The sequence below is a fragment of the Oryza sativa genome, chromosome 3 (assembly GCF_034140825.1).
Source record: "Oryza sativa Japonica Group chromosome 3, ASM3414082v1".
NCBI lineage: Eukaryota > Viridiplantae > Streptophyta > Magnoliopsida > Poales > Poaceae > Oryza > Oryza sativa.
Genome location: NC_089037.1, coordinates 32,964,049 through 32,988,003, shown reverse-complemented (window position 1 = coordinate 32,988,003; position 23,955 = coordinate 32,964,049). Strand labels below are relative to the sequence as shown.

Sequence of the window (23,955 nt, the reverse complement as noted above, 5' to 3'; positions counted from 1 at the left end):
AAAAAAGAGGGATGAGCCTAACCCATCTCATCTTGTCACCAGACCAAATACACGTTAAGTGATTATGCCCATGCAAGCATTCTCGTTTGAATCCAAAATGTGCCGTGTTGAATTGTTAGCACTTTAAAGAGTATTTTGTTATTGTTTAATTTGCTATTAAGATGTGCCGATAATATACACCGGTTTAAAAAAATAGCAGTACTTAAAATTACCTAGATTTTAGCACTGCAACATTTTGGTATAATGGCAAATCAAATAAACCATGCATTTGGCGGAATCTACTTTCCGACGAAGGTGGGAGAAACTATGATGCTGCCAAGCATCTCCAGCAATAACTTATATTGTAAATTGTAAAGCCCTTAAAAGATCTAATGGAGGCTGTCCGAGGATCCAAAAGTTGACTTGTACTTCAGCAACAACCCCCATTTCTCAGGCCACATTTCTCATTCTCTTCTATTTTGTATACACTATATTTATACCTAGTTTAGCACCAAAATAATTCAAACAGAAATATTTAAAACACATAGAATTCAATCATATTCAAATTTACAATTTTGAAGACCACAATTCAAATTGAAATTCAAAATTTTCAACATTGCAAAATGCACAATAAAATTCAATTTCCACAATCACACACATATGCAAGTTCACAAGCATTATATAATTTTAAAAATAACATATTCTATAAACATAAATGGTAAGATGGTTAGACGACAACCGTCGGCGCAAGAAAGGAGAAGGGCGGGGCGGCGTAGTGAGGGTGCAAGTACAACGGAAAAGGAGAAGTGCGGGGGTGACGTAGTGAGGGTGCGAGTACAACGGGAAAGGAGAAGGGCGGGGCGGCGTAGTGAGGGTGCGAGTACAACGGGAGAAGCGTACGCTAGGATTTTTCACCCGCACCAAAAAAAAAAAAGATGGGTGTTGGTGTAGAGCCCCAGGATTGGGGGCTAGGGAGAGGATTTGGGTGCCTTCCAATTTTGGGGTTTTAATAGGGATCCTGTTGGATCTCGATTTTTATCCCTTCACACTAAAAATTGTTCCTTCGCTCTAAAAACTGTTTGAGAGTTTAGTTTAGATACTCTGCAGGAGATGCTCAATAGTGAAGTTTCATGATGCGATAACTGCCAACCAGAAACCACTTCTCGTGCAATTATTTGAGTTATTGAGTCTGAGAGGAGACTTGTGGACGACGATACCATAATTCAGGGAATGATTTTGTCGGCTCGTCGTAATCCAAATTAGTCCGATCCGTTTACCCCGTCAAGCACTCTCTTGTACACCAAAATCAAACGTGCTGTGCTACCGTACACTTTGCTCGAACGCTGCACTGTGGTCACTTGGTTCTGAACATACCAGCTCGTTCTCTGACGGAGAGTGTGAGTTCAGTCCACGCGTCGCCATGCGATTTCCACAACCGGTCAACCACGCTAGCGCGCCAAAACGCTTCACAAAAGCGCGCGAAACGCCTCGCTCGATCGATCGTCTCACGTCTCGTTCTCGTCGTCGCAGCCATGCATGTTGCAACGCTTTTGCTCCTCCTGCTGCTCGATCTCGCGGTCGCCAATGGCGCCGTCGACGAGTTCGCCTACAACGGGTTCGCCGGCGCCGGCGACGGCGAGCTAGTGCTTGACGGTGCCGCCTCCGTCACGCCCGACGGCCTCCTGCGGCTAACCGGCGGCAGCGGCGAGAAGGGCCACGCGTTCTACGCTCGGCCGCTCGGCTTCCGCAACGGGAGCGGCGGCGGCGGCGGCGTCCGGTCCTTCACGTCGACGTTCGTGTTCAGCATCATGTCGTCGTTCACCGACCTCGCCGGGCACGGCATCGCGTTCGCCGTCTCCTCGACGCGGGACTTCTCCGGCGCCGCCGCGGCCGAGTACCTGGGCCTCTTCAACCGCGCCACCAACGGCGACCCGGCGAGCGGCCGCGTCCTCGCCGTGGAGCTCGACACGATGTACACGCCGGAGTTCCGCGACATCGACGACAACCACGTCGGCGTCGACGTGAACGGGCTGGACTCCGTCGCCGCGAGCACGGCGGGGTACTACACGCCCGGCGGCTCGTTCAGGAACCTGAGCCACCAGCCGCCGCGCCATGCAGGTGTGGGTGGAGTACGACGCCGGCGACGCGCGCCTCGACGTCACGCTGCACCAGCTCACCAAGCCGAAGCCGGCGAGGCCACTGCTGTCCGTGAAGCCGGCGAACCTCTCCGCGGCGTTCTCCGACCAAATGTACGTCGGATTCTCGTCGTCGACGGGCTCCGACGACACGTCTCACTACGTTCTTGGCTGGAGCTTTAGCCTGTCCGGCATAGCCCAAGACCTGGACTACGCCAAGTTGCCAAGCCTCCCTCCTGTCATGGCCACAGCTGCGTCAACCAAGCACATGCCCGTGAAAATTTGGTTACCTGTTAGCCTATCAGTGACAGTGGTAGCCGCTATTGTTATGTTCTTATTGTTCAGGAGGCAGAGGAGGGCAATTTATGTTGAGCTGGTGGAAGATTGGGAGGTCGAGTTTGGACCGCATCGTTTTGCTTATAAGGACTTACACAAGGCGACTAAAGGATTTCATGATGACATGGTTCTTGGCGTTGGAGGATTCGGGAAGGTGTACAAGGGAGTTATGCCGGGGTCGGGTATTGATGTCGCGATTAAGAAAATTTGTCATGATTCTAAGCAGGGGATGAGAGAATTCATCGCCGAGATTGTGAGCCTAGGTCGGCTTAGACACCGTAATATTGTGCAATTACTTGGCTACTGTCGGCGTAAAGGAGAGCTTCTATTGGTGTACGATTACATGATAAATGGTAGTCTGGACAAGTATTTGTACGGTGAAGGTAAACCTATCCTAAATTGGGCACAGAGGATCAACATAATCAAAGGCGCCGCATCCGGTTTGCTCTACCTTCACGAGGAGTGGGAGTAGGTGGTGATTCACCGTGACACCAAGGCGAGCAATGTGCTACTCGATTCTAACATGAACGGGCGGCTCGGCGACTTCGGCGTAGCGAGGTTGTACGACCATGGCGCCGAGCCGAGCACCACCACCATCGTCGGCACCATGGGTTACCTCGACCCGGAGCTGACGCGCACCGGCCAGGCCACCACAAGCAGCGACGTGTTCGCGTTCGGCGCGTTCGTGCTGGAGGTCGTGTGCGGGCGGCGCCCCGTGCAGCCGCGCGCGGCCGCCGGCGGCGAGCGGCTCGTGCTTGTGGACTGGGTGCTGCGCTCGTGGCGGTCCGGGGAGATCGCCGGCGCGGTGGACGCGAGGCTCGGCGGCGGCTTCGCCGCCGGCGAGGCCGAGGCGATGCTGAAGCTCGCGCTGCTGTGCACGCACCGGCTGCCCGCGGCGCGCCCAGGCATGCGGCGCGTGGTGCAGTGGCTCGACGGCGGCGGCGGCGACGTCCTGGACCAACTGTCGCCGGGGCACATGGACGTGGCCACTCCGGCGTTCCTGTGCCACGACGATGACGACGACGACGACTTCGTGGCGATGTCGTTCCCGTCGGCTTCCACTGCCACGTCTCCAACGACACGCTTTACAGGCTAACAACATTAGCCGTGTACCAAAAGCTTCTTTACTATGCAATGTAGTAGTATTGTGATTGAAGATTGAAGTTTTGTTGTGACGTTTTGGTTTTCCTCAAGTGTGGAAGGAATTAATCAGTAAATACGGTTTGTGCATTATACATATGACGCGTTGTTTGGGTAAATTCCACACAGAACCAATGGATTTGCCGCACGCACTGTTTAGAAGGAAGACTTAAACCTGAAATAAGCGAGTGGTTTATTTCTGATTCACATCAATCTGAGAAAAATCAATCAGTGGACAGTGGTTATGATGTGACTTTAATCCACTGATTTGTGATGATATAACTTAATTTTTTCTCAGGGTACAATAGAAATGCAAATGGGGCGCCATTTTACTGGCCCGCAAGGCCACCCCATAGGAATAGTCTACTAAAATATAGCGGGCCATTTTACATGGAATGTAGCGGGTCATTCCATGTTAAGGTGTGATTTAGTCTGGCCTGTAGTGCATATGGCACCTAGGCCACTTGGGCCCAAACCACAACTAATACAGATTAAACAGCTCGGGATGGCCCTTAGCGAATTGCAAAGGAAACAACTTCACTATTGGTCTCTCAACTTATCGTCGAGTCCAAAATTCATCTATAACCGTAATACCAGATATGACGCATCTCTTAACTCCTAAAACCAATGCAAATAAGATCACAAGACGATTTGAACGACGATTTCAACTAACATGGCGCCTACGTGGGCATTGACATGGCACTTAAAGTCAGAAACAACTGTAGGACAATGATTACTGAGTGGGCGCCTACATGGGCTTGCTTGGAAGGGGTTCGGATAGCTACTGAGTGGGTGCATATGCCAATGATTATAGAATTAGACAATGGTAATGTGGTAGCTGACCTAAATACAACAAGCGCTTCCAGAGCAGAATGGGGTGGAATAATTTCAGAAGTAAGAGCAGCAATGCAATGTTTGGTGCAGGTGCAGGTGCACAACATAAAGAGAGATTCAAATAGGATAGCTCACGCTTTAGCTCAAATGGCGTTAAGGTCAGGAATTGATGCGGAGTGGAAGTTAAGTGCTCCTGCAGAAATCCTTGATCTTCTGAATCAAGAATGTAACCCTATGTTCAGCCATTAATAAAATCTCTCTTTACCCTAAAAAAAAGAAACAACTGTGGGACCCACATGTCAGTGAATGTCCAGTTGAAAAATTGCATCGGGACCCACATCATCATCCCCTTTCTTTCGCCTCTTCTATCCCTTCCTCCTCTCTATCTCTCTCTCTCTCTCTCCCTTTCCCTGCCTTTGCTAGGATGACGGCTGCTACAGGCGCCGAGAGGGGAGTGGATGCCGGCGACCCGCACATCCAGGGGCTAAGGAACTGGGAAATGAGCAAGCATGACCAGGTCACACAAAAACGTTGTGTTCCCGCAGGTGTCCCGTGCGGAGAGCTAGGACGTCATTAGTTAAACTACTACCTCCACATCAAGGCTGTTAGCAGCGATGTCGATCAACTCATCCAATAGGTACTCCCCACCACCAAACGAGCAACGCTAAGCATCCAGGCATCAGACCTACTACTAGAGCCGATCGACTGACAAATCAAACTAAAATCGGAACATCGACATGATGATCTAAGTATACCCAAACAAAAAAATAACTAAACAAAAGTAGGCAGTTTCTCCTCACAGAGAGACCAATACTTCACGGATGCGAAACTCACTAGTCACCAGTTTGGCCGGGTAGGAGATGACCTATCCACAGGGTCAAGGTGGCTCCGGTGCCCCTTGCTTTGAGCGTGGTAACCACCAGGTCCACTAGTCCACCACTCGCTAGTCGATTCACTCGGTTCGAACTAATCAGTCAAAGAAAATGCCTCCATGACGACGAGCCTTGTAACTAGGTATGGGTTGGCGATGGTGAAATCTCGCCATCGGGTGGCAGGGTGGGTGGGTTCGGACACCGGAGAGGCGGAGGCTGGAATCCCGAAGGAGGAGGTGAGAGGGTTTGGTGGTGGCGGTTGGTCGATCGGCGATCGAGTCGGATCGGGTTGAGCGGCGGGGGAGCTGGCGAGAGAGGAAGAAGGGAGATAAGAGGGGAAAGATATGGGTGATGATGTGGTCTGCATTGCATTTTTTTATTTTTAACCGGACACTCACTGACATGTGGGTCCCATGGTAGGCGTGACATCAGCCACATAGGCGCCATATTAGTTGAAATCGCCTTGGGATCTTATTTGCACTAGTTTTGCAAGTTGAGGGACGCAACATATCTAGTGTTGCGGTTTTAGGGATGAATTTCAAACTCGACGAAAAATTAAGGGACCTAAAGTGAACTTGTACCAATTGCAAAGCACTTAGCTCTTTTCAGTTGTCATACCGAATTTGAACACGGAGATATCAAATGTTGAAATCCATCGCTACAGGTCCACGGTTCAATCCAAAAAGATTTTGAGCACACCTATTTCTGCTACACTACGTCATCACAATACAACTTGCTACATTATTCTACATTGAATCATTACAACCGTTTGCATTACTAGATATATTTACTGTGTTCCTCTATTGTAAGGCAGAGGATATGCTTTTGTAAGCATTAGCACTACCATGCACTATCTTTGAGATTGTTCAAAAGGTAAACAATGAATTGTAATTTACTCTAAATATTACAAACATTTACACCAAGGAAATAAAACTTTTCGTAGGATAAAAAAACTAACAAGTAGGTGCTACTGTACTATCTTCCTCCAGAGAGGCCACTCATCGTGCCAATGGTCATCATCGTCTCTGATGGAAGCGATGTTGACATGACAAAAGAGTCAAAGCCTTCATTTTGCATAAGAGCTAGCATGCTAAAGCTTAGATGTGTTGGCGTTAGCTCAGGGAAGGGCATGTCACCTTCAAGATACTGCACAACCTGTCGCATGCTAGGCCTTGCACCGGGCAATGGATGTGAACACAACAACCCTAACTTCAACACTAGGATTGCCTCATCAATGTTGTAGTTGCCATGGAGCCTTGCATCAATTACCTTTGTAAGTGATCCTTTCTGCCAATGCTCAAGCACCCAATCGACCAACATGAGTTGGTTGTCTTGCATGGCTTGCTCAACAGGTCTTCGTCCACATGTAACTTCGAGGAGAAAGGCACCAAATGCAAAAACATCGGTTAGAGGGGATGCCTTTCCTGATCGTGCTAATTCTGGGGCTAGATATCCCATTGTGCCAACCACATGTGTTGTTTGTGGATCAGCACCATGATCATATAATCTTGCTAGACCAAAGTCGCCTAACCGTCCATTCATCTCACTATCAAGAAGAACGTTACTTGCTTTGATATCTCAATGAATGACAACTTGCTCCCAATCCTCATGAATATACAGTAGGCCAGATGCTACCCCTTTTATGATGCGGAACCTTTGAGTCCAATCCAGAGTAGGCTTGTTCTTATCATCATATAGGTATTTATCAAGACTACCGTTTGGCATGTAGTCATAAACCAAAATAAGTTCACCTTTTCGCCGGCAATAACCTAATAATTGCACGAGGTTCCGATGCCGAAGACGCCCAATACTCACCACCTCTGCAATGAACTCCTTTATGCCTTGCCTCGATTCATGGGACACTTTCTTTATCGCAACCTCCATATTGGATTTCGGTAGAACTCCCTTGTACACCCTCCCAAATCCTCCTATACCCAGCAACATCTTGGCCTTGAACCCTTCCGTCGCTCGGAACAAGTCCTTGTATGTGAATCGGTGCGGCCCAAATTCAACCTCCCAGTCTTCTCGCAGCTCAGCATACTTCAATCTCCTCCTGACAAGCAAAACCACCACTACAACCACACCGAGGACGAACACCGCGGTTGCTATGGGCAGAACGATATCCAATACCTTGGACCGTGCCTTGGTGCCATAGAACGGCAGCTTGGGCAGCATGGCGATGTCAATGGCAGGAGCAGGCCCGTCCATGGCGAAGCTCCAGCCAAGAACGTAGTGGCGTGACCTCACCGTGCCCGTCGCCGACGAGAAGCCGACGTACACCGGATCGACGAGCACCTGTGAGAGGTTGTACACGGCAGACACCAGTGGCCTCGTAGGCTTGGACATCTTGAGAGGAGCCATGAACACGCTGATCTGCGTGGTGGCGCCGTCGTAGTCCACCCAGACCTGCATGGCCTTGCCGCTGATCAGGGACAGGTCGTGGAAGGCGCCGGTCTTGTCGTCGTAGTAGCCGGCGGTGTTCACGGCGACGGACTTGAGGCTGTTGATGTCGATGCCGACGTGGTTGTCGTTAGGATCCTGGAACTCGGAGCTGACGATGGTGTCGAGCTCGACGCCGAAGATGTGGTTGGTGGTGTTGCCGTTGTTGGTGCTGTTGAGGAGGCCCAGGTACTGGCTCGGCAGCGCGGCGGTGAAGTTGTTCTTCCCGACGAAGAAGACGATGCCATGGCCGCTCAGGTCGGAGTAAGGCGGGATGATCCCGAACACGAACGACGTCGAGAAGGAGCGCACCGCGCCGCCGCCGCCGCCGCCGCCGTGGAAGCGCAGCGCCGCCGGGTGCACCGCGTGCGCCTTGAGCTGCGCCGTGCCGTTGGTCAGCTCGAGCAGCCCGCTCGCCGTGATGGCCGCCGTCCCGTCCAACGCGAGCGGCGCGCCGGTGAAGCCGGCGTAGACGAACCGGTCGTCGCTCCCGGCGCCGCCGACCACGAAGCCAACGAGGACGACGGCGAGCCCGGGAAGAAGTGAACCCACCCCCTTCTTCTCAGCCATTGCAGCAAGAAAGACACTCTCCCCAGTGCGCGCGCGCGTCGCGTCGCGTCGCGTCTCGTGGAGCAGAGGGCGTGCAAGCCGGCGCGGCATATAAGCTTGGGAGTCAGCTTGACATGGTTGCTGGAAGTCTTCGTCTCCTCTGATTTTCCAGTGGCGGCGACAAATGAGAAATGGACAGATCACCACGCGCGCCGCTGCAGTGTGAGGCGATTGGAAGATGCGATTTTATTTTTCCTTGTGTGATGTTGTCTCGTTTGGACCCAAGTGCAAGATACCGGGACCAGCAGCCGGAAGCTTCCGTGTGTTGGAGACTGGCACGAGCTTTGACACACTTGTATGCACGCTGATGTGGATATATCCGTCGAGAAAATTGGGCCATGGAAAGCTGACGAGATCGAGCGAGACGTCACTGAAATCGATTCAAAGGTCGGTAAGAGCAAGTTTAATAATATAGCCCACTACTAGCTCCAATTCATCTATAGTCAATCTAATAGCCAATTCATAGAATAGTTGCTTAATATACTATTAATATATGATCCCACCTGTCATACATACATTGTGTCTTGGAGTTCGCGCTGCAGCTGGCTACAGATCTGTAGCCCGCTGCTTTTCTCTCTCATCTTTTATCTCATTAAAATATGTTTACAGCTAGCTAATAGCCTGCTATAGTACCTGCTCTAAGGGAGTACTAATCTTATTTTTCTAGAATTCATACGGTCAAGAAATGACCAGGATTTGTCAGCATTTTGTTCTTCTAAACTCTAATAGCAGGTACAATAACAGCCTATAAGCCAGCTGTAAACATATTTTAAGAAGATAAATCAGGAGAGAGAAGAGCAGCGGGCTACAGATTTGTAGCCAGCTGTAGCACGGACTCTAAGACGCGGTGTGTCTATGACAGGTGGGACTAGATATTAATAGTGTAGTATATAACTATTATATGAATGAGCTATTAGATTGGCTATAGATGAATTGGAGTTAGTAGTTGGCTATACTATTGAACTTGCTCTAAAGAGAAACTGATTGGCATCATTGGTTAACGTGGACGAGAGAGCCATATTGAATGATATCCTCTCTGCCAAGTGGCGACGCTCGTGCCGTGCCAGGCGATGACCATCTCGTCTACTTCATATGCGGAGAGCAAAATATCTCCCGCCTAATTTGACGGAAAATGTAGTACAGTTTATTAATTGGAACGAGATTGAATTGATCCCGGGTTTAAGTTCTAAAAAAAAATTGATTTCGGGTTTCAAACCATTGCAGCAATTTATATTGTCTGGTGTTCTGAAAGTTGATTTGAGGCTTTACTACACGTCATCCGTCTAAAAAAGCTTCTAAAATTGAATCTGAACGAACACTAATCTAGGGCTATGTTTAGTTCCATACTAAAATTGAAAGTTTGATTAAAATTAAAAGTTTGAAGAAAAAATTGAAAGTTTATGTGTGTAGGAAAATTTTGATGTGATGGAAAAGTTGAAAGTTTGAAGAAAAAGTTGGAAACAAACTCACCCTAGATTTTGTCTTTTTCAAAACGTTGTCTTTTTCAAAACGGAAGGAGTATGTATATACCAACTTCGCGTTTAACTCGATCTTCAGGGCGAGCTGTGGACTGGTAATTAAACTTCCCCAGTGGCCGTTTCAATCGTGTGCACTAGGTATCCACTGCTGTGAGCCTGTGATGTCGCTGCCACGGCCAGCCAATTACGACGGTATGAGTATGACGTAGATTTGTTTAGAGTGCAAGATTATACTCCCTTCATTCCAAATTGATCTATATATAGTTTTTTTTTTAGGTTATTCCTAAATGATCTACATATTTGTGTTCATTTATTAAGTCTATTTGTTATTTGTGCATTGGAGTAAATGGACATTGGTATATGCATCTATGCACACAAGTATTTATAACCCACATGCAATATCTTGATTTGCTATTGGCTAGAAAATAGTGGGGATGGTGCATGCATTGAGTTTGTTGCTAGAGTAAATATAGTATGAGAGAGTTATTAGTTTTTCTTGGTCTTGGTGTACCTATGAAATATGCATATCAATTTAAAATGGAGAGAGTAATAATTAGCTGTAGCTCTTCTGAGTAAAGGTCGGGATACTCTATTCCATTATTAAAAAATAACGTAGCTCTGTTTAATTTAGATCATTAAATGATTTGATTATATATATATAGGACTAAATTAAATATTTTAATAAATAAATTTAACAAATATCTAAAATAAGTGGTCTAAACAAATACCACAGAGAAAATCTTTTTTTTATAGAAACGTGTTTTTAATTAAGAGTGGAGCAAATAATCCGGTAATAAGTTGAAAATAACATGGCCAAATTTTCTCCGAAAAAATGTATGGTTGGGTTGACTGACTGGTTGACTCGGACTCTCGTAGTCGCAGGGCTGGGCTCCATAACCACTGGGTGTCTGGGCCTCATGCCGAGAAAATGGGCCGTGTAGGATTGGGCCATCGCCCTGCTCTGTTTTTCTTTTCTTTTTTAAATATAAAAAGTCTGTGCTCTGGTTTCACGTCGTCATCGTACAGATAAATAACCAATAGCTCTCTACGTAGTACTCCTCCCTCCGTCCCAAATTATAAACCATATTTTTTATATGATCTTTAATAATATATGTTAATCATTAATTTATTTTATGTTATGTTTTTCCTAGAAGCTGATTAGACATTGTAGGTTTGCGGAGGAGGCCGAAGCTCATGCCTGTCTGAAGGGTATTCGTCTTGTAATAAAATGGATTAATCTCCCGATGATCCCAGAGACAGATTGTGCTAATGTAGCACATGCCCTTAGAGGAAATATAACGGACAGGGTCTCAGCTGTGGTTCATCCTGCACGAGGCTACGGCATAAGGCGAAGCCGCTGCTGCTCGCTCAGTTTACAATTAAGAAGGAACTAATATGCCCATGCTAAACGCTACGGTGCAATACTATTTGTCTTTAATAACTTCTAAAATTTAATGTTAGCAAAAAAATATTTTTCTATGATCTTAATTTTCCAAGGGATCAATAGTAATATATACAATGAACTTCCCATTTCATTACACCTGTTGTTTGGTTATTGGTTATATCTCCAAATGCAATTCTCGGTCCACTGACAAACATATTTTTCTCCATACATACACTACATCTGTTTAGTTATTAGTAACCCAACTCATGTTTACTATACATGCACATGCCCCCTTTGGACGTACCTACAAATCTAGATCGAATTGAATGAAACATACAGCACATGCTAACCATGCAAAAGATGAATAAAAAAATATTCATAGATAAGCCCACTGCAAAAATGTTGTCTGCACGTGTGCTCTATACTGAACACCATTGTAATATCTGACACACTATAGCTTATTTACATATTTGAGTGCAGAAAACACCGATTGCTATTTCTTTATGTAGAGATCAAACTTCTCCACCTTGAGGCTGAAAGATATATATGTTATATAAACAAGCTGTATGCAATAACAACGACAATATTGTTTGGATCTACAAATGGTTGCTTGTTCCAGGCAACTTGAGGCATTTTATGTACCGCCAATCCTTCATTTCTTATCACAGTAGTAATCTTGTAGAGATGTAGTTGTTATTGTTACGGTGCTATAAAGATATGGGCTATGCAATGAGATGGTTATGCAGTTTAAAGAAATACAATATAGCTAAGCTCAATAAAATATAAGCAGTGAACCCCTCGAAACAATAAGCAGCCAATGGTGTTAGGTATCTGGATACTTGCATACATTGATTTCTATGTTGCCTAATTTTGTCAAAATCAGAATGTGTGTGATGACATAACTGAATGTTATATGGCCTATTCTCAATGATTTATTATGGCCCGTGACCACCTAAATCCGTGAACAAATCAATTTGTTGGTAGGAAACTCAGACAATTTATTTGGTTCAAAGATCATAGTAGCACTGTGCAGTTTCAGCCATTAAACAAAACTTTTTTTTGAAAAATTAAATTTAGATAAATAGCTGTTAAACTTATGAATGTGGTGTTTTGCTCAATGGTGATCAATGGTGAGAGTTATATCTGCCAGCAAAAACTATATATATATATATATATATATATATATATATATATATATATATATATATATATATATATATATATATTTGCCACACATGACTCACCTTTGCCGCACTTAGTGTATCATCTCTGAGTCTTGTATCAATTCGGAAGACTGCAATGTTAAACTCAGAAATTTTAGTATACAGTATACAATAGGTATTTTTGTAGGAAATCATTATAAAGGTTGGAAAATACATTAGTATTTTTGTGAAAGGTCCTAGTGTACAGTAAGCAATGTAAGGGATTTTTTTCCAGATGATAAATTTCAGAAACATGGTCCCCCCCTAAAATATAAATCAGAAACATGGTTGTCCAAGCATATAAGTTATATCATGTACATAGTGCAATCCAGCTTATATTTCATTTATAATGGCCATGGTCAAAGGATAATTCATCAGCTGAATGAAATACATAACTAAATGAAATTGCCACAAGAGAGAAGGTTTCCAGTACTCACCTTGGAGAGAGCGGTGAGCAGGACGATCCGGATGGAGTCTGTGTTTGTGATTTATTTGGAACAAATTTAACACAACATCTACCCAAATGAAATGAAACCAAATCAGTGAGAGAATAAAAAAATGAAATACCGATGACATCCTAAATGCAGCATCCAAATTCAGTTTGGATGTTTTTTATCAGTAACTACACAACTCGGGCACTACCATAATGAGACAGTTATATTTATTCACAAAGAAGGATTCTGAAAAGAAAGGGTGAGTTCATGAGTTATTTGGCCATTGGTTGCTTAGACAAGTTACCTTTAATGTTAATCTTATCCAGTTACTGGAACCAAGACACATTTTTATTCAATAGTCGCTACCATTTCCCATGTATACAGTCTAAATCTATGATCTTAAGAAAATAATATTGGTCCTGAATACATAAATGCATGAATGATCCAAATATATTTACCCTTTCAAGGGACAATAACGATCGTTCGATACACATGTAGAAAAATCACCCTTAGAAGAGTGAACATTTAACATCAACAAACCATGGAGAACAGGAATTCGTGTTTTTTTTATCCAAACTAAACAGCAAAATTTGGATGGAGTAAATCACTTATATTGTTAATTTGTGATACCACAAAACCCAAAAAAAATTATTGTACGGTCTGTGCAAGAAGATTAAGTGCCGAATGATTAAGAGATCAAATTTCCCCCGGACAGAAAAAATATATTACTTTCATTGATATAGGATGAAAAGAAAATAAGGGAAGGTCTGGAAATATAAATTTTGCACTGAAAAATAGAAGTGAATTTGAAAAATAGATTTTCAGTCCACTGGCAAACAGATTTTTGTCCATACTTACCTAATTGACAAGATATAAGATTAGCAATTCAACCATGTTTGCAGTTTGCTATACGTGCACATGCACCATTTACACGTGCCGACAAAATTGGATCGATTTCACTACTAGAGAATGTGAAGCTCCCGTGTGCTGCAGAGTGTTACCGTGTGTTTCCCGTAAACACACGGTAACTTACCGAGTGTACCACTATGAACTCGGTAACCCAGGAAAAAATACCGGGTGCTAGGTTTAGCACACGGTAACTTTAAACTTACCGTGTGTAGCGCGTAAGAACACGGTAACCTCCATGGTGCACGTGCTCATATTCTGCTATGTTCCATTGGCCAGAAGTGGAAATTCGTTCGCACCTAACGGAGTTAAAAGTTCCCGTGTTTATTTTTCTGCTAGACGCTCGGGAAGGGCTAGAAGCTACAAAGTAGTACAGAGATGGTCCACATGTCGGTTGCTATTGAAAAAATTAATGCAGTTCAAGGGTAATAAAACATTTGAACATTGTATTTCGAACATAATTCATACGGCGGGTTTTTAAATATAAATATTTGTAAATATAATTCATACGGTCAATTTTTTAAAAAACTATTTTATAAAAAAACTTTAAAAAGCTATCTTTCAAGTTTACAATAATAATACACAATTAATTAGGCACACTTTCTCCCAATTATCTCCGATCCTTTCTCAACCACCATGGCTACCCCTCCCTCTCCCTTCCATTCATACAACCGAATCCGGGCCTCATTAAGCTCAGGGATTATTGCATCTGGTGGTTATTCATGCCAAATATTTAACTATTTGCCACTTTTACAAGCGGTAATTAAAGATTTGTCGCTAGACCCATATGTCATAGGCACATGAGAGCCCACATGTCATAGATTGTGGGTGGCAAATTCTTAATGATCACACCTTAAAAGTGGAAAAAAGTTAAATGCCCTGATTACTTCCGACATATTTCTATACTATTTCTTACTTTGGGACCCTGTGATAAAAGGTGTAAGGACTATAAGGACCGTACGCAGATTATGCAGATTGACTCAATGTCACAAGCTCGATAATAGAGGCAAGGCTTTAGAAATACAAGGCCAACCGATCACACTACTACAAAAGTGATTTTTCTGTACGAGCCCCATGATTTTTTGCAAACGGACCACAACTAGTGGCGTTTGCAAAAATCGAGCGCCTTTTTCGCAGACGGCTGCTTAAGACGCCCGCATGGAAAAACGACCTCATTTTTGCATACGGCTCACTTAAGTGCCCGCATGGAAAAATCGATTTTTCCATACGGGCGTCTTAAGTAGCCGCTTGCAAAATTTTTTTTGAAAACTTTGAAACTAATGTATCTCACTCATATGAACTCCAAATTGGATGATTCTTTTTCCTAAATGTTTCTAAAATCATGCTCTATCATGTTATTGTGTTCTTACCGGTATTATTTCAGTAAATGATTTCAGCTGAAAAAGTCATCAATAACAAAGTTGTATAACTCATCAAGATCTATAACTTCTATTTTGGTCATTTCTTCATCCGACAAAGTGATTTGTAAGATTGTTCACAAAATATACATCTCTTATATAGTTGGTCATTTCTTCATCCGACAAAGTGATTTGTAAGATTGTTCACAAAATGTACATCTCTTATATAGTTGGTCATTTCTTCATCCGACAAAGTGATTTGTAAGATTGTTCACAAAATGTACATCTCTTATAATTATATAAGAGATGTACATTTTCTCTTATAATTATATAAGAGATGTACATTTTGTGAACAATCTTACAAATCACTTTGTCGGATGAAGAAATGACCAAAATAGAAGTTATAGATCTTGATGAGTTTTATATTATATAAGAGATGTACATTTTGTGGACAATCTTACAAATCACTTTGTCGGATGAAGAAATGACCAAAATAGAAGTTATAGATCTTGATGAGTTATACAACTTTGTTATTGATGACTTTTTCAGTTGAAATCATTTAGTAATTATAAATGTTGTTTGAAATTGTCATAATTTTAAATTCAAATTCAAACTGTTCAAACGAAGTCATATATAAAAATGACCAAAATAAAAGATGAAGATCTTAATAAGTTATACAACTTTGTAGTTGACAACTTTTCCATTTGAAATCATTTACTACCCGAAAAATTATTTGAATTTCTTATATTTTAAAATTCAAGTTTTATATAGTTCAATCAAACTCGGATGGAGAAATGACCAAAATAAAATTGGTAGATCTCAATGAGTTATACAACTTTGTTTTCGACAACTTTTTCACATGAGTTCATTTAGTATAATAAAATTCGATTCGAAGTTTTAATATTTTAAAACTAATTTTTTTCCCTCCTCATCCTTCCAAATTTTTTCATCTCCTCTTCTCCCTCCCCTCCTATCCTGATATTTTACCTTTTAATTTTCCCCATCCTTATCCTATTCCTATCTCTCCTCTCAGCCTCTCACTCTTTCCTCCTCTCCTCTCTCTCTCTCCGACAGCGAGGCACGGAGCGGGAGCGGCGGCTGCTGCGCGGCGCGGCGCGTGGCAGCGGCGGGCTCGGCACCGGCGGCGGCGGCCTTCCTCGACCTCCCATCCGGCGCGACAGCGGCAGGCTCGGCAACGGCGGTGGCCTCCCTTCACCAACCTCCCATGCGCGGTGCTCCCTTCCTCGACGTACGGCAGCGGGCACGGCGACGACGACGGCGGGCACGGTGACGACGACGACGGATCTGGACGGCGGGCATGCAGCGGTCACGGCGACGGCGGCGGCGGCGGCGGATGTGGACGGCAGCGGCGCCCTTTGCTCTCCTCTCCACCGAGCGTCGCCGCCAACCCTAGATCCGCCTGCAGCTCCTCCGCTCCTCCACCCACCACCGCCGTATCTTCCCTCATCTGGCCATCCACTCCGGTGATGTCGAGCGCGTGGTGTCGCAAGAACGTTGCCTCGTTTGGTGAGAGGGGATAGTGCAGCGAGCCGCCTCCAATCCCTTCTGTCCCACTGCTACTCGCTGTCGCAGAGAGGAGATTTGTCCGACCGGGTTTCATGTTAAGCTGTGGCTTTATTTCCCACCATCCTCAGTCCCATCCTATTTCTCTTTCTTGTTCGAGCAATCGAATCTGATTTAAGGATCTGATTTTCTCTTGCTAATTTTCAGGAGTCAACCGTCTATTTGCTGTCCCGTGCACCAACACGAACATTGACCCGATTTCATTCTGACACAGTAGTAGTAAGTATCACGAATTGTGCATTTTATTCTAAAATGTACTAGATTTATATAGCGTTTGTCACACATTGACTAGAATGGATCTGTTTAGTTAATTTGTCTGCTGTGCTGCTGATTTTAAAAGTTTAGTGTATAGAGTTAATAAAAACGTGTGTGAGCTGATAGTTTGCAGGAGTGATAAAATTCCCATGTGAGCAACTTTGTTGTTTTTATATCAGTGCAGTGTTTAGTAGGAGGAAATGAATTAAAGGACAATTCAGGGGTTGGGTTGGTTGGGTCAGTGAAGAAATCAGCAAAACTGCAGTCCACAAGATACAATGAATTATGCTTACAAGGTGTTTGTGTTAATGACTGCAAGTTGACACTTCACAGCATGTCCTTTGCATTTTAACTACAAAAGGTCGTGTTCTATGCATGCTAACTCGTGCTCATCACTAGTTGATAGATTTGTGCAGTTATTTTTCCCTGATTATTATGTTATCTCACTATATGATGCAAAAATTTAAAGCTCATGTTATCTCATGATGTGATATGCTCTTTATACAATCTCTTAGTAGTTCTCCAAAGTGCCTCACCAATTTGTGACTGACATTTTTTCCCAATAAAATGCTATGCTGACTATCGCATTATATATCTCATTTTTGAAACACAATAGTATGAGTACTTGCTTTTGATTTTGTATCGTAGTCATTCACTCAATATGTATGCTGCCTTGTTGTAAAAACAGGGTAGTATGAATTAAATACTGAAGCCTAGAAATTCACTCCCATAGTACAACTGTAAATTTGTAACTGATTGAATTGCAGTAATTGCTTTGGTACTAATAGGTAGTGTAAATTGGTATTGGTAACTGACTGAAACAATACTCACTTCTCATATCCTGTCCATGACATCTACTGTTCATGCTGGCTGTTTATCTTTTCATGTGCAGATTCTAGTATTCCACTCGGGTGTTTCCTGCAATAAGCTGAGTAAGTAATTTTAGACTTCAGTGAGCAGCTGTAGATTAATTTATCATTATCACATTCTAATAGTTTATTAATAGGATTCATGTCGATAAACAAGTTTACATTTCCTTGCCTTTCTATCATTTGAAATTGTTTTTAGTTAAAGTAAACGGTATGCCCATGGAACTTTATCTTGTGCTAGATTATTTTTCTTTCAGCACTGCTCAGTAAGCTTTCATATTTACCAATTATCGGAAACATCTGTCAAATCTAGAATTTCATATCCATTCTGTTTCTACCAATCGCACAGTGGTTTTACACATGTGTTGCTATCTTGTCTCCTTACCAGTATCTAACAATTGCAAGGATCTACACTCAAGTATTAACTCAAGGCGACAAACAGCAGCCACCCATCATCTTGACTGATTCGATATTGAATTATTGATCTATGGAAGAATTTGTTGCTTTGGTCTGCTGATAGATATATTAAGATGAAATATATGTAGCTGCTTCATCTGTTGAGATGTCACATGACTGTCTGAATTTGTAGATTAGGCAAGCTAGCTTGTCTTAAAGCTTTGATATTTCTTTAATTAACATGTGTATGTTGAAACCTAAATTTATTTGGTGAATTATGTAGTTTCACCTTATATGGATGTGAGCTGTGGTGTATGTAGCATGTGTTTCTTTTCTGATGAAATAAGTGACAATAAAAAAGAAATTAAATGGAAATCAGAAATAAAAAAGAATTATATCCACTGTACAAACCCAGTAACGATTGCTTCCCGTGTGTTTATTTTACTATATCACACGGTAACACACTGGAGCATACCGAGAGTTTTAGTCAGAGCACGGTAACACACTTGATGATACTCCCTCCGTCCCATAATATAAGGGATTTTGAGTTTTTGGTTGTAATGTTTGACCACTTGTCTTATTTAAATTTTTTTGAAATTATTATTTATTTTATTTGTGACTTACTTTATTATCTACAGTACTTTAAACACAACTTTTCGTTTTTTATATTTGCAAAAAAAAAAATGAATAAGACGAGTAGTCAAACGTTGTAAGCAAAAACTCAAAATCCCTTATATTGTGGGACGGAGGGAGCACCGAGTTTTTTTTTTGCACCCGGGAACCTACTGTTCATTTGACGGTGAACTCCGTTACGTTAAAATTTGCCACGTGGTAGGGATAGGTGTTCCCGTGAGTTTCAGGACACCCGGTATGGTCACTAGTGTTACCGTGCGCTTTTTGCATACCCCCACGGGAACTGAGCACGGCAAAGTGGTGAAGCCGCCGTGTGTTCGTTACCGTGTGGTGGCACACGGTAACTCTGTTCCCGGGCGTTTTTGGCTTGTTACCGTGTGTTTTTGACACACGGCAGCTTCCCAGCCTCTTTGTAAGATATCGAAACTAATTATTGGATGAAATAGGATGGTTTCCTTCAGGAAACAGCCCCAATACTTTTGAGTCTTTAGAATCCAATCTGTTGTTATACTATACTCCATCTTTTGTGTCGACCTACTATATATATCTATCCTATAGCTAGCTAATGAGAATTAATTAAGTTTCAGAAGGAGGTGTCAAATTAAAAGTGATAGAAATGATAAGCTGTCTTAATTTGCATTTGAATGCTTGTGTGCGACGCAAACACGTCTCTGCAGGCCATCGCTAGCTATTCGATCGCATGCACGCATCGATCCTGCATGCCGTATATTGATGTACATATTGATGCACATATATACATGCATGCAGATCGAATAATCGATGGAGAATTCTAGATGACAAGAATAAAAATCAACGGTGCAAGAAACTGAATCATGTATCAGAAATTAGATGTAATCACAAAGTCATTGTTCAGAAATTATGATTCCGTAGTACAAATCCTTATACAAGTATCGGAAAGTGCAAGTGATCTGAACTTACCCTTCTTTAATTGACTTGTGAAGAATGAACAGCACCAAGCAGAGCAGCCGACAGAGAAGTGGACAGCACGAGCCAGGTCACGTCGCCGCCGGGGTACCCGCGTCACGTGGAGGATCTCCGCCGCCCGGGTCGTCTTTGGGCGAGGAGGATAGTCGCCTCCTCGTCGCGGGTAGGATAGCCGCAGCCGGGATCGTCTCGCCACTGCGTAGGGTTGGCTCGTCACCGCGTAGAATCGGGCGGCGTGGCGGGTGAGGAGGAGGAGGAGGAGACAACTGCGGCATCAGAGGGAGAGAGGGGAAGAGATCCACGGCGGTGATGGCGTCAGGGGAGAGAGGAGAAGGTGGCGGCGACGATTAGGGTTTGCTCGGAGAGAGGTTGGGGGAAGGAGGGGCGACAGGTGGGAGACTGGGAGTCGAGTCGGGAGTCGGGAGCCGAGAGGGAGAGCGATTGGGGGAAGGAGAACGCGTCTGGAGGAAAAGCGGCGTATACTGAGGTGGGAGGTGGAGACGATCATGAGTGTTAGATCTCAGCGAGATAATCTGGACCGTTCCATGATGAATGAAGGAATGAAAGATGAGTGAAACCATTTGTTGAACTATAAAGTAGATATAGAGGAGGTATAGTGTTGCTCATGAGTTGGCGCAACCTGCCCTGAGAACGAAACAATGTGTGGTTTGGCGATTCCAAGCTTCTCTGTGTGTATCTGAGCTCCTACCTGGCGAATGTAATCTTTCTGAGGAGTAATATATTTTCCCTTTTCCTCGCGAAAAAAGTCACATGAAAGCATTTTAAAATATTAGGCCGTGTTTAGTTTGTGTGCAATTTTTTTTAAGTATAAGGACACATATTTGAAGTATTAAACGTAGACTAATAACAAAATAAATTATAGATTTCGTCTGTAAACTACGAGATGAATTTATTAAGCCTAATTAATTCGTCATTAGTAAATGTTTACTGTAACATCACATTGTCAAATCATGGCGTAATTAGGCTCAAAAGATTCATCTCGTAATTTATATGCAAACTATGCAATTAATTTTTTTTCGTCCACATTTAATGCTCATGGACAATGTGTCCAAACATTTGATGTGACGGATTTATTGGAAGTTTGAAGGGAACTGAACATTGTCTAAATTTAGTGATATAACATGTATAATACTTAATATAAATATGATTAGTATGATTATTAGTCAAAATTATCGATTTTGATTTTTCTAAAAAAAAGACGCATTATAACTTGGGACGGAGGGAGAACTACATACATAGTACTTCATTTGTTTCAAATAAGTTCATTTTTTCACATCTCATACATCTTAATAATTAATATAAACCAAAAGACTTTTAATACTCTTACTTTATCATATACTACTCAATGTATTTATTGTAATTATTTATCTTTTTATGTACTCTCAATGTATTTACTTTCACAAATTTATATGTAATGAAAAATAAACTTATTTTATTTTTAGGGATTTGCTTTGGTCCAACAAAAACTATCTCGAGATACCAGTACATCATGGTATCAAATCGTTTCCGATTGTTGGATCTAACAATACCTATCATGCCTAGCTAGATCCAATGGTCAGAAACGATTTGATACCGTGAGATAACAATACCTCGAAATACTTTTTGTTGGACCGGAGTAAATTTCTTTATTTTATAATGAAGGAAGTATTACCAAACTACTACCAATGCTGCAGCTCCTCCTGCACGGCTGTCTCAGAGCAGGTACAATAGCAGACTATTAGTCAGCTATAAACATATTTAATAAGATAAAAGATGAGAGAAAAGAGTAGTGTGCTACAGATCTGTAGCCAGCTACAGTACGGACTTTAAGACGCCATGTGTGTATGACAGGTGGGACCATATATTAATAGTATAATAAACAATTATTATATAAATAAACTATTAGATTAGCTATAGATAAATTAGAGCTAGTAATGGGCTATACTATTAAACTTGCTCTCACAGCCAGGTCGCACCGTATTAATTTCTCCTGCGATGGACAACTGATAGCCTTTCATTTCATCAGGGCTGGTGGCCGTTTTGGCAATGGCCAATGGCTCTCTACGGCAGTAAATGCTGCAGCTCCAGCATGGTTGTCGTCCAAGACACTCTCAGATGAAGTCCTCATTATCACGGATCTAGAGATTCCGGGACCACCGAAAAAAAAATCCAGCTGTGTGTGTCTACATACACATGTGTGAATATTTTTTTAAAAAAATCTCATTTATTAATGTATTATTATGCAAATTTAACCAATTTTCTTCTAACTTGGTGTTAACGACTAAATTTGGTAATTCGAGTATCAAAGATAGAGATTAGATTGAAGCGGAATCCAAGTCCAAGATTGTTTCGGAAACAGAGTAAGAATCGGCTGAGTCCGAATCGGCTGCGACCTTAATCAGCAGAGTTCAAGTCGGACAAGGTTAGCCGATTAAGTTGAATCTAACAATGTGACACGGTATACATTGTCAGGTTGGGTTAACGAGCTTCATGAGGATTGCCGTGCATGGATAGAGTCCTGAGAAGACAATTGTATCTATTAATTAGGATATTTTATGTAATTTTCTTAGAGATATGTTTGGGCAAAAGTCTGCCGTAAAAACTTATGGTATCTTAGAGTTTGTTAGAGATAAGAGTCGTGTCCGATATGGGCATATTTTGTAATCTCGGGTATAAATAGACCCCGAGTCCCATGTAATCAAACTAACACATGTTCAATACAATCTCGGCGCATCGCCACCTTTTTACTTTCATTTTGTTTCGACGAGTTCTTGCTTTCGGGTTCGGGTTGAGCTGCATCGGTTTCGATCTTCAACTAGAGGTAAAACTTGTTATGGCGGCTTGCGTTCTCAGGATTAGTGCTTCCATCTTTATGATACTCTAATCTTATCTATGTAATTCGCCGAGTTATCATATATTCTATATAATCCACGACAATATTGTTATTTAACCTACAACCGGCTAACATCTATTGTTAGAAGGCAGCCGATTAGGTTAAATAGCAATGTTGGCTTAGATTATATAGGATATCCACCACTCTATGAAACATCCAGCGGCTTGATTGTCTAGATATTGTTTTTTTTTTCATATTTAGTGCTGCATCAGTTAAGTTTGATCTACTAAATCGTGCTTAGAATATTAATCTCTAGCCTGCTTTCTAGTTGCCGATTAGAGTAGTATTGGGGTTTCAGCCGATCTTACCTGATTTAACTACTTTTACGTTACATGATTGATTAACATGTTAAATCTGCCATTTATATTAAGATCTTGTCGTAATTAAATATGTTAAGCTTCTGTTTGACGTATTTTACTTGCTTTAATATCTTAATTTAGAGTGGTATCGGAGTATTAGCCGATACATGCTAGATCTATCTGATCGGCTATGCTATGAACATATATAATCCAGTTGTTAATATATATTTTGATCTAAGTGATTTATACTGTCTCGGCATGGCGACCGATCTATCCCAATCACTTGATTTAAGTACATATTGACATAAGGATTATATATTGTTAATATCTACAGCCGATCGAGTAGATTTAATTCTTTATTACTTATTCATGACTACCGATCGATTCACATATGACATCGGCTCAAAGATAAATGATATATTATCGGCAATTAGCCGATCAGCTATCGTTTATAGATTTAACCGTGGTTTCTTTGTCTTTATTTCTTGTTGATTGCAGGATCAACTGGCACGCTTACGAACCTAAAGGCAAGCTTTTGGACCTGCACTAGAGTTAAGCAGATCTCCCAGGCCTCGTGTTTTTACATCAACACTTGGTTAAATTCAAGGTATTTTTTTAAAAAAATATATAAGTTGTACCACAAATATAAAAAATTTAAATAAGTCACCGCTCATTATGTAAATAAAAGACAAATATAAGTACACGATACGATATATTTTAATACTACGAATTTATATTTATATTATTAAGATGTGACACATTTTATACCAGGTCTGTTATTTTTTTATAGACAGGAGTGCGGGCCTTTTTCAAACAGTTCAAAAGTGCACGCAGCCTGCCGCCTTCATAAGAGCAAGTTTAATAGTATAGCCAACCCGTTGGCTCCAAAACAATTATAGCTAATGTAATAGTCCATTCATACAATAGTTAACTATAAAAATATACTACATTATTAATATTCGGTCCCACCTCTCA

General features: G+C 42.3%; 1 protein-coding gene, 1 long non-coding RNA gene and 1 pseudogene across 2 annotated transcripts; 2 read left to right on the top strand and 1 right to left on the bottom strand.

Annotated features, from left to right (window-relative positions):
* The first annotated feature begins 1,291 nt into the window (after window positions 1-1,291).
* Window positions 1,292-3,625, top strand: LOC107280374 (L-type lectin-domain containing receptor kinase SIT1-like; annotated as a pseudogene).
* Window positions 3,626-6,158: 2,533 nt separating this feature from the next.
* On the bottom strand, window positions 6,159-8,364 carry LOC4334265 (L-type lectin-domain containing receptor kinase SIT2-like). The gene has a single exon (XM_015772550.3). It carries the CDS (start codon window positions 8,303-8,305, stop codon window positions 6,875-6,877), a length of 1,431 nt encoding a protein of 476 aa, XP_015628036.1. The 5' UTR covers window positions 8,306-8,364; the 3' UTR covers window positions 6,159-6,874.
* Window positions 8,365-16,737: 8,373 nt separating this feature from the next.
* LOC4334263 (uncharacterized) lies at window positions 16,738-18,503 on the top strand. Its single transcript, XR_001544815.3, has 3 exons — window positions 16,738-16,909; window positions 17,838-17,877; window positions 18,203-18,503. It is a non-coding gene; the product is annotated as an uncharacterized lncRNA (long non-coding RNA).
* Window positions 18,504-23,955: the final 5,452 nt, after the last annotated feature.